This window comes from Brienomyrus brachyistius, chromosome 6 (assembly GCF_023856365.1).
Source record: "Brienomyrus brachyistius isolate T26 chromosome 6, BBRACH_0.4, whole genome shotgun sequence".
NCBI classification, from domain to species: Eukaryota; Metazoa; Chordata; class Actinopteri; order Osteoglossiformes; family Mormyridae; genus Brienomyrus; species Brienomyrus brachyistius.
In genome coordinates, this window is record NC_064538.1 from 1159844 (window position 1) to 1178914 (window position 19071).

At 43.4% G+C, this 19071-nt stretch overlaps 1 protein-coding gene across 3 annotated transcripts in view; it reads right to left on the reverse strand.

Moving 5' to 3' along the window:
* nphp4 (nephronophthisis 4) overlaps positions 1-19071 on the reverse strand; it is a 113757-nt gene that overhangs the window by 63432 nt on the left and 31254 nt on the right. For all 3 annotated transcript variants that reach the window (XM_049017281.1, XM_049017280.1, XM_049017279.1), the window contains 4 exons: positions 17378-17533; positions 14438-14574; positions 4896-5077; positions 3757-3883 (listed from right to left, as the gene is read on the reverse strand). In XM_049017281.1, the coding sequence (XP_048873238.1) occupies positions 3757-3883; positions 4896-5077; positions 14438-14574; positions 17378-17533 (602 nt within the window). The remainder of the gene's footprint in view (positions 1-3756; positions 3884-4895; positions 5078-14437; positions 14575-17377; positions 17534-19071) is intronic.

Sequence of the window (19071 nt, forward strand, 5' to 3'; positions counted from 1 at the left end):
CCCTCAGACCAAGATGGGAAAACTCACAGACATCACTCCTGACCCCCTCAGACCAAGATGGGAAAACTCACAGACATCACTCCTGCCCCCCTCAGACCAAGATGGGAAAACTCACAGGCATCACTCCTGCCCCCCTCAGACCAAGATGGGAAAACTCACAGACATCACTCCTGCCCCCCTCAGACCAAGATGGGAACACTCACAGGCATCACTCCTGCCCCCCTCAGACCAAGATGGGAAAACTCACAGGCATCACTCCTGCCCCCCTCAGACCAAGATGGGAAAACTCACAGACATCACTCCTGCCCCCCTCAGACCAAGATGGGAAAACTCACAGGCATCACTCCTGCCCCCCTCAGACCAAGATGGGAACACTCACAGGCATCACTCCTGCCCCCCTCAGACCAAGATGGGAAAACTCACAGGCATCACTCCTGCCCCCCTCAGACCAAGATGGGAAAACTCACAGACATCACTCCTGCCCCCCTCAGACCAAGATGGGAAAACTCACAGACATCACTCCTGCCCCCCTCAGACCAAGATGGGAAAACTCACAGGCATCACTCCTGACCCCCTCAGACCAAGATGGGAAAACTCACAGGCATCACTCATGCCCCCCTCAGACCAAGATGGGAAAACTCACAGGCATCACTCCTGCCCCCCTCAGACCAAGATGGGAAAACTCACAGGCATCACTCCTGCCCCCCTCAGACCAAGATGGGAAAACTCACAGGCATCACTCCTGCCCCCCTCAGACCAAGATGGGAAAACTCACAGGCATCACTCCTGCCCCCCTCAGACCAAGATGGGAAAACTCACAGACATCACTCATGCCCCCCTCAGACCAAGATGGGAAAACTCACAGGCATCACTCCTGCCCCCCTCAGACCAAGATGGGAAAACTCACAGACATCACTCATGCCCCCCTCAGACCAAGCTTCACTATTTCCAGCATTTTCATTTTCCCACCACTTCCTTATCTAGCCATGGAGAATCATTGCATCCACAAAGATACACAAAATGTAAAATATATAAATATATATAAAAAACATGCAGTAATTAAGGGGATATTAAAAATGTTAAGAATGTTGCATATCAAGAAGATAGCAAAAGGGTTATGAAACGATTTAACCAGTACCTTGGAAAATGGGAGATAATATCAAATTTTCTCTGAAGTTTGTCTGCAAAATATTGCTAATCATATTACATGGTCTGAGATAGAATTTCCAATATTGGACCACTGCCAGCTTGGTCAAAAATACACAAGAAGATGATGTCTGAAATCAATTAGTAAAAAAAAATAAGTATCCAATCCAAATTAGTACTGTTCTTTTCTATTAATATTCCCTAAAGGGATTATTTCAGGATATGCAAACTCTCATTCTACATAGTATACAAACTAAATTCAGCATATCAACAATTAAGCTTGAATCGTGTTTAAAGAATAAAGAGGAGCCTTAAAAAAAGGAATAAAAACACCATAATTCTGTTTCACAGACGGAGAGTCTGGGTTTGAGACATTGGGCCGCGGCATGTGCTGGTTTGTCATGAAACGGCTCCATCTACTGGTGCTTAACCATCACAGTGAGCGTCATCCAGGGAGGTATGAGGCACAAATGCTGTACAGAGCGCAAGCAATCACCCATCCGTCAGAAGAGGCGTCAATACGACAAAATACTCTTCGCCAGGAATTTCCCACAGCATAGGTAAGGTTTTTCTGTATATGATAATGCTCATATTATTTTTATTGCTTGAATTATACTCCTTGCAATAAGCTACAACTATTCAGAAAATAAAAGCAACTCATGAAGGAACTGGATAAACAGCCGCCCTCCCCCGACCGTGGAAATCACCCAGCCCGGCACTAAGTAGGGAGGCAGTTCTCGGAAAGCCAACGGGAGAATCATTACGCCTAACTGGAAATGAATGCATTTTGTGACGAAATCATATGTGGCATGATGGTCACGGCAGATAAGTGAGGCAATCTGGGACAGTGAAAAATGAAACAAAAACCATTGGTAATGTTTCACTGACATCTGTATCATTTGTACACAACTAACGTTTCAAATGATACATCTAACAATACTGCCAATCATGCAGTCTGCTTTGTGTGAGTCCTGGTTTTACATGCCATGTGAGAGCAGGCTGTGGACCGCGCCTCCACACATCGACAGAAGTCAGCTCGCTTCTTCCATTTCAAATGATGACATACAATTTGTTTGAATTCTATCTGACAAAAAGTCTCTGTAAATAACAAGCTCTTCACACGTAGTATTTGTCTAGGAGAAAAGACACCGGAATAACAGCTATTAATATTGCAGGCCCATATTCGGATTGATCACAGCGCTCTCCTCAGCATGCAGCACATACATCCACCTTGATTAGTCGCAGCCACAAGTCAATGCATCTCACCTGCCTGACAGACATTGTGTAGATGCTTACAATACACCCAGGGATGTAACTACCCCCTCAACCCAGTATAAGTACTAGAAGCCTAATAAATGATACATGCAGTATGGCAGGCAGGTGGTTGCCCCTTTAGGTGTGCCTGTGTGTCTGCATGTGAATGAGCCCGGAGAGGGCAGCCACCCAGATATTAGAATTTTACTCCGCCCACTGAGACATTACACTTTTTCTCCACCCACCCAGACTTCATGCGTTAGCTCCGCCCACCCAGACTTCATGCGTTAGCTCCACCCACCCAGACTTTACACTTCTGCTCCGCCCCCCCCACCCAGATTTGCTTAAGGAGATCCCTACATGAGAACTCTTGCCTCTCCAGTCTCCAGAGCATCTGCCACCCTGCTTTCAGGAACAACCCGAAATACAAGTAGCCAGCCAGACACACATTCCTACACTCACTGAGTACAGAGTACACTGACCTCTAAGAGTTGGCGTCAAAGTAGATGTTTCTTTTTTGGTGTAGTTGGCCCACATACTGACAAGAGGACATTGTGGTTTCAACATGTCTGCCGCTCATTAAGCAGAACAAAAAAAGCACAGTGAAAAAATCTAGGATTAAACCTATTCTGGCTAATCTCCACCAACACAAATAATTGATGGAACCTACCTTTAAAACTTATTTTAAAAAATAATAATAAACCAAAAAAAAAAAAAACAATGAACAATGATTTTTCTCTGCGTAAATGTCTTTGACGTGTTTGCTGTTGTTTTTTTGCTTGCCTTTATTCCACAAACTCCTCGGATTTTCAGCAGCCAAGGTAGAGAAGAGGTTCTGCATGAGGGGAATCTGGTTCCACATGAATACAAGGTTTTACGGGGACGCAACCTGAGCTGAATAAATCCAGAAAGACTGTGCATGGCCTCCTAAGCTGCCTGGATTCAGCATATCCGTGACTGCTTTCCCCCTGTGTGGTTATTTACCGAGGTGGGCTGAGTGAGGACAGCACTTTAATTTCCTTTGGGAAAACTATGAGCAGGGAAGGGAAAAAATTCCTGCGTAAAGCACATAGACTCACAACAAAGACACGCTTGGGCAACTCCACAGCTATGTTTTCCTCACATTCCGTTGCTTAAGCATTGCTTTAATCCAAAACAACTTTCGTTTTTCCACCTAATTAATACAGAGAGATATTTAGATTAATCTGAGCGGTTTGAATGCCTCACCCGTCGGCAGCACGGCACAAAGCATTCTGGGAGAAGCTGCCCTCGGGATACATCCCCACTTACTTAGCTGCTGTACTACCTGTTGCTAACTGCAGTTAGTCACTTCCGCAGATGCCGGCTTTCTGCTACCTTGCTGTCTCCGCCGAGGGGAGCTGAGAAGACGTACTCCAGCTGGAAGACGACGCCAAAGGCGGGGTGATTCACCATCTCTTTCAGCTGCAGACGGCTGCGTAGGCCCAGAACCTGACAGCAAGTGCTGGAGCACACAAAGACGAGGCGAGGAGTCAGACTGGTCACAGCGGTGCTCACTTCTCGGTGGTGCTCCGCATCGGACTGCTCGGACCCATTATTCATGTTCCTTGGTGGTTTTTTGGTTTTTTTTTCGCCTAACACTACAGTTCATGTACAACCAGTCACTTTCATACAGTTCGGCCCAACTTTGTGAGTCTCTCAGAGAAGACGATTATGTGGGGTTATACAGCTTAGTATTTAGGACAGCTGTGAAACCCAGGTGGTACATCAGTGACACATTTATAGCGAGGTTCTCCTTCAGTCAAGTGATACAGGAGCACATTTGGCCGTTAGCTGAGGTCTTCCTGCCCACTTAGACACAAAGTGACAAGTGTTACTACGGAGCCCGGCAAAGGGCTCTGCGCAACAACTACCGAATTACTACCTACACAGTGCTATTCATGAGACCACTCTCGAACACGGTAATGGTAATGAGATGAGAGCAAGGAAATATATCTACCCATTCTAGAATTATCGAATGAATGCAGAATGGTTGTGTGGAAACAAGAGAATGAAGCGCTGCCTAATTATTCAATTCGATAAGGATGTTTAGTCTTTATCGCGGGACTGCAAGTGAGAAATAGGAAGTATCATCACCGTTCGGCACTTTTCTGGTACCCTGTCATTACCGTCACATCTGCCTTTTACAGTCACTGTGACTATCACTCAAAGCAACAATTACCTTGACAGTCACTTAGCTGACAAAGGCACCAAACTAAGTCCTGATGTCGATGCAGTAGGCTAGATGAATGTACGTTACGTTAGATCTGAATCAGTTTATGTGTTGTTTAAAAGTGTCAATCATAACGGAAAACCAAAAAAGTCATTTGAAATGTATGCAAATAATTCAAAGCTCAAACTGCGGGTAGTAGTACTATCCCGAGGCAGCTGGCTGGATTCTCGGCATTCCCTGGCTGTGTGAGTAAGGAGGGGGGAGACGATGGGGCTCAGAGGAGGGCAGAGAAGATCAGACGCACCTGGACCTGCTGAGGGACCCTCGTGGAAGGCTCCCTGTCTGCTGGAGGCCCTTGGAGACTAGGGGCTCGGGTTCCAGCACCACCACCTGGGGCCGACTCAGGAAGCCCCAGCCGTTGTGTACCCCAACATGTAGCCGGCGCTCCTGGATAGTTACGTCCTTCCCATCTGGGCCACAGCCTCTCTGGACAGAGAGACAGACACACACTCTCAGACCAGACAGACGCAGACCGACCGACCTCAAGCTAGTCACACATTTTCTCTGTGTCAACATGCACTTTCTTTTCACACCAGGATGCGACTTAACACTTTTAATGTGAATTGCAGATGAGTATTGGGGTGACAATAAAGTTGTTTGGCTAACATTTTAAAACATCGGACACATGCATCATACAGCAGGTGCTCTAAGAGGCTTGCAAACCAGAAGCCAGGGTAGTGTTTGCTTAGGTTTAGCAGGAGACACACTGTGTCAAGTGGCGAATAAGATCATTCACATGTTCTGCCAGGGCTAGATCTACACAGCACACTTACATCCCATTTTTGCTTAGTGTTTAGAGATACATTCTGCAATGTCAGCTGATGCAAAGGGGCAGGAAATAAGGTTCTAAAAAAGTGGTGAGGTGATAAAACAAATAAATATTGCATATTTTATTACATATACTGGTATGATTCATGTGTCATAAAGCATATTTACCAAGATCCATGGGAATAGCAATTGAATTACTGTTATGCTGAGTCATAAGACAATAACGAAAAATAAACAAACAATGGGAAATAACACAGTGATTTTCAGTTTCGTTTTTTACGGCCATGGCTGGAAGAGAAACATCCCATGGCCGATTACGTACCCATGGCTTGCCGGTGACAAGCCGGGCGGCCTTAATTGGGACGCCACACCCAAAGGCAAAACAGAAAAACACGTCCGACTTCATTCAATCCCTCCACAGCATTAATCAAGGTCACCTCGCATCTCAAATACGCAATTCACAAGGATGAAGGATGAAGAGCCACAGCCCAGCCTGGGAGAAGCTCACGCTTCCCGCCTGTTGAAAACTTAATATATTGTATTACTTGGTATAATGTGCATCGAGATGAGATTACTGGGTAACGGCTGAGAGGGAAGACCATCTGCAGGGTGTTCTGCTCACTGCTGCAGCCCAGCATGACTGCGGTCGGGACAGACCCAACACACGCAGAAGTGAAGAGAATGCAGACCACCCTTCCCGTCGTCTTTCAGAGTGCAAAATTACTTGAATGAGGGAAAGTTCTCCGCCTGTAATCAGACGTCACGTATCTGTTAAAAGTCTCCCACTCACTTCTTTCACATTTGCTGAGGACTTTCCATCATCAGAGATTTGTTTCTCCAAACTAGAACATGAATATTTTACAGCTAAGAGGCTTAAGTGGAACAATGATCTCACACGTAGTTAAATTACACTCCATTTTCGAGCATAAAACCAGCAATAAGTGATGCAGAGACCAGAAGCTTCAGTGATGGTGTATTTCATGCTGTTTCCCTGCTAGGGAGCTCCTGTCTCCTGGTGCTAAGCATCGCTGGATGGTCTGCATCTTAAAACTACAGGCATCCTATAATGTATAGTAGGAGTCAGCATCCACATCACATTCTTTTAGAAATAAAAACCAAAAATACATACTGTCCATCATAAACTGAAGCAATTACAAATAAAGCCCTTAAAGAATATGACTTAGCCACGAAGACGACTTAAAGGCTCATTAGTACTAAATTTCAGAAAAACTGAGAAGGAAAGGCTATATAAATAATTGGAAATCAGACACAAGTCTAGCGAATTACACAAATAACCATATATTCATCCATAAATTAGCCCAAGCCTCTGGAATGTTAGTAATTTTGTAAATGCAAGTAAATTTCACTATCGCATGCATAAAAAAAAAAAAAAAACCACTGGTGTCACTCATATTTTAGCTTGTTATTGGGCAGTTTCACTAATTAAGAAAACAGAAAGAAAGCATCGATAAAAACCTTCACAGCCAAAAGACTGATGACATAATGGAAATGGCTTAAAATACCCTGATCCGACTATTTCCGGTTTATTCTTATGAATACAAAACGACCCCAGAAAGAGGCAGAAGGGCGGCTTCAGGTCCAGCTACGCTGAGTATTATGAATTACCGCAGGCAGAACGCCGCCTTGAAATGTACCGGGTGCCAGTTCCATCTCAGGAGAGGCCGGCTGTTGAGTAAGGCACCCTTCAGCGAGGCAAGTAACCTAGATAGCTTCAAAAATACATAATTGCAGAAAAAAGGTAAAAAGGGTTTAAGCTGATTAAGTCAGCTTTGACAAAACTATCGATTAATGGCCAACAGAGCTCTTCCCAAGGTAGTTCTGGAAGATAAGTCCTTCAAAGACAATACAAAACTATCAAGAATATCCCATAAGTTACCATGTAGTCACCGATTTGTATTATAGTTGAGAAGTAAGCTTAGTTTAGAAACTTTAAATATTCGAACATACAGATGTAAAAATTTGAGGTGTTAGCACTAGCGATGTCATCATTTAACACATCTCCACATACATCACTACCTACCGCATCACCACGAACTTTCATAATTTAATTTGTACCTAAAAAAAAACGGAAAACTTAATTCATATTAGAGGATGTCCAGGATACTCAGGAAGAGACAAGACAAGAAAAGCTAGAACATCATTTGGGCTAAATTTGGAAATAATAGCTATTACCCATGAAAAGCTGCAGGAGAAAGATTATGGTATTCAGTTTCACAAAATGAAAGGGATTTTTAAGGCAGAATAAAATTGGCTTCTCAAGGTTATTTCTTTGTGCGGAGGAGCCACAGATGAGCTGGGAGAAGGGCTGCATTTAATAGGTTGCTGGAGCCTGGAATTTAGTCGCGTTACTGCGGACGAAATGGGATTCTGTAATCAGACTGACGTGCACAGTACAGGGCTGCTTTGGCCGACAGATTCCAAATTGCATTTGCAGATCGTGTAGCGACAGACGGGAACGTCGGCATTCCTGTGCGAGGCCTCTCTCTGATTACGAAGGACGCCCATCCAAGCAGACAGCACCTGTGTAAACGCGGCTCTGGATGTGCGTATATCACTCGCTGGAGGAAAACAACAGCTGCTGTGCTGCAGCAGAGGGTCAAACGCCTACTCCTAGACTCAAGGACCCGAACGAAAACACACAGACTGAGTAGATACACGGACAGAGCAGTGGGGAGGCACAGCTCCGTAGCTCCTCTTCACTTCAGGAGGTGTCACAGACATGCAGTGATATACCCTAACAGGGCAGCGAATAGCATGAAGATTAAGGAACCACACACTCTAATTGCTCTAAACCTTGTTTAGTCGCATGTCTCTAATTTTTATATTTTTATATTATATATATATATATATATATACATATATATACACACACATATACATATACATATACATATATACATATACATATATATACACACACATACATATATATATATATAAAAAATAAAAGTGTCTGCGCCTGGGTTACATGTGTGTGGAGTTTGCATGTTCTCCCCATGTCGTCGTGGGGTTTCCTCTGGTTTCCCCCCACAGTCCAAAAACATGCTGAGGCTAATTGGAGTTGCTAAATTGCCCGTAGATGTGCATGTGTGAGTGAATGGTGTGTGAGTGTGCCCTGCGATGGGCTGGCCCCCCATCCTGGGTTGTTCCCTGCCTTGTGCCCATTGCTTCCGGGATAGGCTCCGGACCCCCCGCGACCCAGTAGGATAAGCGGTTTGGAAAATGGATGGATGGATGGATATTTTTTTTTCCCTCATTTTTATTCTCAGTGTAAGGCCTTTAAAGTAGGAAACATGCTATATAAATAATAATAATAATCTTTATTATTATTATAAATATTTTTTTTTTCATTTACCTTTATTTAACCAGGCAAGACAGATTAAGAACATGTTTCTTATTTACAACTGTGGCCTGGACATAATAATAATAATTAATATTATTATTATCCATCCATCCATCTTCCAAACCGCTTATCCTATTGGGTCGCTGGGGGTCCGGAGCCTATCCCGGAAGTAATGGGCACAAGGCAGGGAACAGCCCAGGATGGGGGGCCAGCCCATCGCAGGGCACACTCACACACCAGTATTATTATTTTTTACAATGAAAATAATTAATACACAGGAACAAGCACTTTGTGAAAATATACGAAATTATTTGGTCATTCACTTATCCGCTTATCCCATATCCGCTTGTCCTAGGCAAGGTCACAAGGATGCAAACAAGAGCACAGAGCAGGGAAGACCCCTAACTGCAGGTCAGATTAAAATGTGTAGCGTGTAAATATGCTTTGCATAATAGCATCGACTAAAGAAAAAATGAAGTAAAATGGCAAAACATGTTGACATTTTAAACTGCAGTGCATTATAATCCGCTGGAGTAATAAAGCAGCCCGTGGCTGATGACTTTGGAAGGATCCGCACTTCTCCGTCGCAATGTGTGATGATATATTTAAACTAAAAAGGTGGAGTTAGCAGTTCTCACATTTGATCGTCAGACATTCTTCCTTTTTGCCCGCGGGGGGGGGGGTGACATTAGCGAGCTGTTGGCGGCCCGTGCTGCCGCTGTGCTGGGGTGACTCATCCACGGTGGGGCGACACAAAGAGGCGTGATCATTAGCACTTCTGTCCCGTCCTCCCACTTCTCAGCTCCTTAACAGATTTTAACCAACAACGCCTTTTTTGTCAAAAATAAGGGGGGGGGGGGCATAAGCCAAAATACTGGACGAAGAAAAAACAGCATGTTCTGTTTCTGGGTCTGCAACAAGGCCAAATATCATCACGAATTATCATCACGAAATATCATCATTGAATTCACAGCCATCACCTAACTTTTACAATGTTATAAAATGCTACCATTATTATAATCACGATCACAACGGCAAGTATGATTAAGGTCACGTTCTATTATCAACTGAAACTCACTTTAATCTAATCTCCCCAATTAATGCTTTTAACTGAATTTTTTTTTTTTTTTATCTTAGAGGTACATCTGCTAGGAGGAGTTCCATCCATCCATCCTCCAGCTGCTAATGCAGTACAGGGTCATGGGAGGTGGGTGGACCCCGTCCCACATATCATTAACGTTAGTATATAATCATCAGCTTATATGATATATGTAGGCTATTTGTTATAGACTCAGACTTGTCAGTTTCAATCTGCAGAAGGCTCAACCAACCAGGCACCAAAACAGAGGATAATTCGCAGAATGTGGCTCTGCTCAAATGATCTTATATATTTTAAAGACGAAGCCGAATGAGCACTCAGACAGCGAACACGCAACAGAGCTGACCTGCCCACATTCTTCTTAACCATAAGTAAACATGAACAATCTCTCACCTTTTTCATGTTCTGGATGTTTAAGGGCAATTCTAAACAGAATTGAGATTTCAGCAGAAATGGAGTATTCAACATAATGGCTTGAATAATATCGTGACAATTATTAATATTGTTTGGTATGGGGGAAAAAAAATCACGATAAAAATTTTTCGTGTCACCCAGCCCTAGCTGCATGATACACATTTTACAGCATGCCTTGCTAAGTACAGTAATTTCCATCTATCCATCCACCCACCAACCCATTGATCCATCCATCTATCTTCTCTGGGGTCAGGTTGTGAGGCAGCAATCTAAGAAGACAAGCCCAATTCACTTCCTTTTATGAATGATCTTCAGACCAAGATTTTAAATGGGATCTCCATTTGACTGATAACCATCCTCTGATATTTTGTAACTATATCCTGTACTTGAAAACAAATTACTTCTCAAGCGCAATAAAACTCTGTTCCAGTTCAAGTTCATTTGGCTGCAGGCAAAAACAAGACTAGATTGATTGCCTTGTATTTCTTGCGCTTAATTATTGTAACACAGAAAAATAAACCATCATCCATCCATCCATTTATCAGTGGGATGGGATGCTTCTTTACTACAAGCCTCACACTCGCGTGCAGCCACACAGTCTAGGCGATTTAGCAAAACCATTTCGCTTAAATGCATGTTTTTAGACTGCTGAAGGAAACTGGAGCACTTTGAAGAATTGGCAAACAAATATATACCTATATATGTATATGTGTGTGTGTCTGTGTGGTGGTGAACTTTTCATAGAATCACTCCACATTCCACGCCTGCTGCAGATACGATCAGGGCAGGAAGAAGCCAGACAGGGTAGAAGCCCGAAGCACTTTGGATGTATGGAGCACATTCTGCATTCAGTACCAGCTCTACCAAAGGCTGCTGCTGTATGTTCACATATTAATTGCTGCCTGCAATAATTTTTGATACTTATTCTCACAGTAATTATAGAAAAATCCTACACTAAATAAAAACTTAAGGCAGGTGGCAATATAAATTCGGGCAAATCCTTCAGGATTTTATAACGTGGTTATCTATATAATCGGTGTACTAATTACATACAGAAAAAGGCGATTTCTGTATGCAAACAAAAAACTCTAATCGCCATTGCAAAGTAGTATTTTAAAGACGCTATGTGTGATTGCCTGATTAGCTAGTTCATTTGTTCACCACCGATATCTGCATTAAGAAACTTCGGTATGATGACATTGTGCCTTTGAAGATGACTTCAGGGAATTCAGGCGACGAGAGCTGGACTAGGTCAGACAGGTGTTTCCTGGCACTGCTGGGAGCGTCCCCCTGGCCAGTCCACTCAGAGCCGTTTAAAAGCATGAAAGACAATTTATGTCATTCCAAAGGTCTTTGTTTCCTTAGTCATAGGATGGAACACACGGGAACCGTAAAGTCGACTCCATATGCATTCCCGGAGTTAAAAAACAGCCACCGTCCTGCTTCTTAAAAAGGGCCTCCTGGAGAAATAATTGCAGGTCCCCTGCAGGGCCGAGCATAACATCATATATCAGGTGAGTCACAGGGAAAACACAGACAATAAAGACTATACAGCAAAAAGCGAGGCGCGATCTGACTCACGCTGGACTAATCTCTGCAGGGTCCTGGAATTTTTGTACCTGAGATGATGACAGTTCAGGCTCCTCCGCCAGCAGCACCGATCGCAGCTGTGCGTCACCAACCTCAGACAAGCGATAACCGCTTGAATGGTTTACGTATCACAACAGAAAGTGAAAAACACTTCCAGAAAAAAAAAAAGAATCAAGATATATATCAGAATGGTAGTCCAAGGCTGCATTCCCCACATATAAGAGCTGACCTTTAACCTTTTGACAGACAGCAGCTTCCCTCCATGCACATTACAAGCACGCGTAAGTGGGACAAGCGACCAACCACCAGCGACCATCCTCTGCCCAGTCACATTCAGGCATAAATAGGTCAAAATACATTTCTACCGTTATAAAAGTTTTTACATTGCACAACTCAAAATGATAAAATTACCATAGTTTATATTTTACCAATCTATTCGAGTACAATAACTATTTTTCTGCGTTTATGCATCTTTTTCAGCAGATATTTCCAGCAATACAAGCCTGATTTATAATATTTTTCTAAACTGTTAAATGAATAAACCAGTACTTGTGAACTGTCTAAAGAGATGTGGAAGGAGCAGACATTATCGTTATCTTCTCTCTTTCTCTGCCTCTAATACTGTCTCCCTTTCTCACACACACACACACACACACACACACACACACACACACACACACACACACACACACACACACACACACACACACACACACACACTCTCTCTCCTTTCGGGTCTCACTTACCAAAGAGAGGGAAAAGCGAGGATTTCGCACCTGGGGAGTGAAAGAATCTGCCCATAAAAAGCTCCAGTAGTACAATCACACCTCCAAAGGTCACATGCTCTCAGCAGGTCTAATTAATATTACCCTGATATATTCAAAGCTGCATTTTTTTATCACTTTCATACAGAGGATGTGAGTCAACCAAAGGATGGGAGATGGATCAAATCTGGCTGGTCCTAAGAAAATGTTCATAACCTCTATCGAGCACAAATGCACATCATCCATGGGCTGGGTTTCCTCTGCCTCAGTTCATTCCGGGGACTGGGAACTTAGGCATGATGTACAGTTCAGGCAGCAAGCAGCAGCCAGAGCACAGGCTGCCCTATCATGGTGCACTTCCGAGCCACAGCAGAAATGACTTATTAAAGAGGCTCAGCGCAGAGATCCCTAAATCCAAATACAATATATTAATCACAATATGCTAATAACCTTGCAGGGCAACAATCCATGCCAGGGAAATCAGTATGGGGGGGGGCATTTAAGGTTATGTAGTATAAGGTAAGGGAGACAGCTATTCCTCAGTATTTTTTTATTTCTTTGGACTGTAAAAGATTGGGGCAGGTGGGGGACTTTCACAGCTGCTACTGGGCGGACTCTTCCCCAGTCCTACTCCAGAGTTCTGGCCTTTCACACACAGGCCCACAAGGACACTTACACAACATGTTCCTAATCTGTTTACATTTACGTAAATGCTAACAACACGCTAAAACGTCAGCAGAAGAAACCACAAGGTACTGCTTCGGTCCTTAAGTTCCATTGACAATTACAAAATCTAATTCCAATGGTTCTCCGTTGAACCTAATAAATCTTCAGTGAGCACAGGGACAATGTAACTAATCCCATCCTGCTCTGATCCCTTTCTGAACAGCAAATTATGCAACAGGGAGGTGTATAATTGGCGATGTGAACGCGTAAACGGCGGCCCGATCTCAGAGACGCGGCAAAGCCCATGGCACAAAGGCCTTGATAAAAACAATCGGAGGGCTGAAGTAGCTAATTGACTGTCTCAGCACACACTGCTCTGGCTCCCGGGGAGAATTCACGGCGCCTCTCTGAAAGGGCACGAAGCAGAGTATTAAAAACAAGGCTGACAGGCAAACGCTATTCAGGACGGCCGTATCAATTCTCATCCTTTCCATGGTGAGCATCTCTCGAATCTCCTAAGATGAATAGGATCCGCCCGGCTGTACAGATAATTGCAGATGCATGAATGCATCTGTCATACATCATTATGAGCACTGTCTCCTCAAAACCAGAGCGGAAGAGATCCACAATAGGACAGCAAGGAGGGATACTGTGTTAAGGTCTGCGCATTCCACATCGCCCCAAAGCTTCAGGGAAGGATCTCTGAAGTGAAGACCAAGAAAAACCAACAGCAGGTGTGATGAAAAACAGCCACGAGAAACCTAACAATGAGACACAAAGAATCAATCACTGTACACACTATATTACTTTTCTGTTTCATTCAACCATCCATAGTCCATAATGGCTCATCCAGGGCGTCGGTGAGGGGTGAGGTGGCCCTGGGTCAGTCGCAGAAGCACAGAACACAAAGCACGGGAAACTCTGGATAGGATGCCGCTGCATGGCAGGACACTCGTCAATGGACTGTGTGAGAAAAGCAAACTACCTGTGGAAAAGCTGAGTGACACCAGAAGATGCAAACGCCACAGACACAGAGCCGGGGGAAAGTGTGAAGGAATCAGTGTGAACCACTGAACCACAGACCTTTACTGCACCACTCACGGCTTTGAGATAAACCCTACCTGGTTAAGGCGATCCATGTTGAGCAGCAGTAGAAGATCTTCCTCAAACTTCTCCAGGGATGGATACAGCGAGATGGACAGCTTGTCTAGATAACAGGTGAGGCTCTTCAACAACCGGGGCTTCTGTAGGACATCAGCTGAAATCCAGAGCAAAGCATTCGCGTTACTCCAGAAAAACAGTCACCCGACAAATCAAGAAATGAATGCCGCATTAATATATATCACCAATATTTTATTTCCCATTTTGGTAAACATCCGTTTTTTTCTAATAAAGATAACCCATGCTTTTATACAGCTTCCAGTACAGGGTCACAGTACATTAACATAAATAAAAACAAAATTTATTTCAAATTCTGAAAAATTGATACATTACACATATTAACAAGGCCAAGCCACAGTCTAATGCGAACGCACTGTTTATCACAAGGATATTTAAAAAAAACTATTTTAAGGTGCCTCTCTAAGAGACTATATTAGAGGTGTCAGTCATTAAGAACTTAGGATAAACCTTCTCATATGTGCTGAGCTTATGAGTGGAAGAGTTTATGTGGCATGTGAATGACGAGCGTTTTGTTTTTCAGTAAAATTTCCGGCCAGTGCCCTGTATTTTCTATTTCTTTGTTCTGTTCAAACCACCACCAACAACAGGCAGCAGGAGTGCAGGTTACGTGTCTTGCTCAGGTGGACTTCGGGCACTTCTGCCTTGTGTCAGCCAATTTAAGGTGCCTGGCTTCTCTCTGCTGCACCTACTGATGGACTGAAAAAAACAATAAAGGGAAGCTCAGTGTTTTACGCCGAGGGTTTAATCTCCCTGACAAATTTAGTGCCCTACGGCACCCACCGAGCCACTCTCACATGCCCGGCGGCTACGGACCAGCGCACCTTTTAAAATCCATTGATCAATTGTTTAATACTCTTCAAAAATAAACGTAAGGTCAAGAAAAACAACAAATGCAATCATAAAAAATATTACTGGCTTTGACTTGTGGCTAAATTTTTAAATATGCTATTTCTTTGTAGCGACTGAATCAGTGCTTGTCATCTCTGTAATTATTTCAGTAATCAGCCGGGCTGATTTTCTATCACACTATTCACCCAGATAAACACTTGCACAGTGTGAATACATACTTCATATTCTGAAACATTTCAAAACATCAAAACCATTAATTAGATGAAATTCATTTGGTGGAAAAGCAAATGAATTGCAACTTGGTCTCTCAAGCCTACACCCGTTGAGACAATTACTCAGTTCACATACGAGAAGAGCGGCCTACTCCCAGGGCCACTAGGGCCACGAGTCAGTCACCCTGGTGTCCCACGTCCAGACAATGGGGAACAGAAGTGCACAGTGAAGCTTTTGTTCCAGTAATACATTCAGGACACTGCTTATTGTGACCAAATGCATATAAATTTGCCATTCAATTAGATGAATGCTAAATGCTAACGTTTAATTAATTATTCACGTTTCAGATAAAAACACTTGATTCAGAATCGATGTTGTTTTCTTGTGCTATAACACAAATAACTGTATATAGTTACACTATAGATACGTCACGGTGTCATTGGTAAAACAATCAAAATTTGGATGCAAACTGAACAAAACGCAGGGAATGAAATGTAAAATAGTACACCGAGCTACTACACTCACACTGCACCGCAGACAAACCACGAGCCCCGACTTCAACACCACTACGAAAATGCTAATGAGTCATTTTAAAGTCCAACCTTCCTCACCAAGCAGTAGACCTGTCAACACATCGTTATCTACACACTCAGTAAAACACTCCAGGACAGTGAGCGTGATTTTATCCTTCACGTAATTCGACTATTAAAGTGACAACTCCCCGAAAAGCTTTACACGGCAAAAGAGAACATTCATCTTCCTTTAAAGTCAAGATGGCAGGCAGTAAATACTTTGACATTTCGTTCCAGTGGTGGAACAAGTTACCTTTCCACATCTGGCCATCGCAGTTCCTCTCAACCTTCAATTAATCCCTGAAAACATCATTGGCATGTGCATACGCTTGGCTATGGTTACTCAATGCCCTTGTATTCTGCACTTGCTTAGTAGAAACGGCGTCCTCGTAGAGTTTCGATTTGAACAGCTCTTACGGTGTTTTGTAACATATTGTTTAGCTCTGGTTTCAATGCGAACTTGCCGTTGTTGCTGGTTCCTCACTGAATGCTCAGCAGTGCAGCCCCTCGTACCTAAACTGCCACTTGACAGCTGTATGCCATTGATCTGCCTTCATTTTTGGACAAAAGTGTTGGCAAACTAAACATATGTAAGTGTGTACATGCGAGTTATTTCCCTGTAATACAGAAGTAGTCAGTTAAAAGATCAGCTGGATAAAGTTATTTTTCCTTCTTTATTACAGGGCTGTACAGTTCGCACATATTGCTCAGGATTTTGGTAAAATGACACATCAGAGCCCCGAAGCTCCAGACGCAGAATTACAGAATATAGTCAAAATTGTAATTATTTCATAACAAGCATTAAGGGTGAATTCATGCATCCACAATGCTAAGACTACAATTATTTTTCTTCTAAAGTCTGGCCATAAAAGGAAACTGCTCACGATCCACCCACCAAGAAAGAAAAAAGAAAAACGTTAGTTTTATTGCACATAAAATATTCAAATAGATGCTAGCAAGACTATGAAAATGTTTTACTTTAGAAAAAAATATTCAGATCTACACACAATTATAGTCTCTCTCCTCTTGCCTTCTGTCTGAGTAAATGAAAGTGTTTTTTAATGGTTGTCTAAATAACATTTTTAAATGTATAGCAACAGGATATTATCTGTAGACTCCTGAGACACTGCTGTTCTTAAGCCCCTATTAGAACACACAGGGCAGGGACCAAGAGGCATTTAAGAAACCATAAAATAACATACAGTAAACTTGTCACCAACAACAGGGCAGCAACAGAACCCTCACCGCTGCCGTCCGAGGAGCTTATGAGCCCTGGGATGGGCTCGGAGCCGGACACCAGCATGTTCTGGGGCAGGAGGGGCGTGACCAGATCCAGCGGGGGGTGTGGCTGCAGGCAGCAGTGCAGGCAGGCGCCGTCCATCGGCAGCATCAGCTGGTTTTCTGATAGAAACGGCAACACATGAGTCTGGCTCACGCTGCCATGGGGTTCGAGGCTCATTACCCCGGATCAAAATGAAGAAACTGAAGCAATAAGGGCAATAATCCGTGTAGAAATCCATCCATCCATCTTCCATAACCATCCGCCCAGTTCGGTGATCCTTCGGCCTATCCTGAGAAGTAGAGGACACTCGCAAGTGTAATGCCAGTGTGCTGCATCTCACAATCGTGCCAATAATAACAACATACATCGATACATCAAGATTGTCATCTCGGTAACCAATCGGAGAAGACCTTTTTCAATCGCTGTAGACTTCACTGAACAGCCCCATAGGCTGATCCGGAGGCCAGTCTGTAGGAAGGTCAAGAGAACTCTTCACAGATCCCAGTCTGCTTGCAGCTATGTTTCATTTTAAAGAAAATACCAAAAAAAACCCACAGCTGCCAGTTTTCAGAAACTGCACAGGTTAGACACAAAAATGAGGGTAACATGGATGAAAAACGTTTTGACGTAAAGACAAGCTTGTCATTAAACACGCCTTAGATTATTACACAAGACCGCAACCTCGTTTCCACATCAAAAGCAACCTCCCTGAACTCCAGTCACTATGCCAAATGATCAATTCGAATCACCATTCAACAAATGACTTTTGATTAAATGCACATGCCCTAAAATAACGCCAGTCCCGTTGTCATCATATTAAAATGCTCTCTGCCGATGCCATCAGACACCATCAGTCAGACTGGGCAATGCGTCTGCATTTGATCCCCCCCGACACACACATCTCTGCTCTCTCTTCTGCTCTCAGCTGGAGGATAAAGCAGGTGTAAGGGAGCAAAGGGCAGGCAAAGAAAGATGCTGACCCATATTCAGAGCCCAAATCTGTGCTGAGCAGCAGAAATGGAACACGCCGCTCACAGACAGTGCCAGGGATCGAGGTCACGCTTTGAAGTGACAGAGACGAGAGGCTCTGTGAGTGTGGAGCCGCAAGTCACATCATTATCACGCGGCCCCTTAGCAGCATCATTCTGAGGATGACAGGAATTTTTTTTTTTAATTTCTCATCAAAGTCAAGTGCTTGCAAGTGGGACGATGAACCACAACACATGATCCAGTGAAAAATATGACAAAATAAGAACAATCATTATGGGTTTTTAATAACTGTGATGAAAATGTAGACATATACAAGTGGCCAAAATCGTAGAAACACTTCCAGTATTACAGATTGCAGAACTTTATTCAACTGTTGCTCCAGTTACCTATTTAATCATTCTGATTTTTGATAATCCACCATATAAACCACCCAGGATCTACCCCGGCCTTATGCCATGTGCTGCCCGGGGTAGAATAGTCCCCCTTCCCAGCATCCTTGACCACGATAAGTGGTTAGAGGATGGATGGATGGATGGATGGATGGATGGATGGATGGATGGATGAAACTTGTGTAGAAGTTTCAGACTGGTTAGAATACAGAATGAAGGTCAGAAATATCTTGAGGCTTTCTTGGACGCTACTCAAAGTGTCTTATTGTTGGATGAAT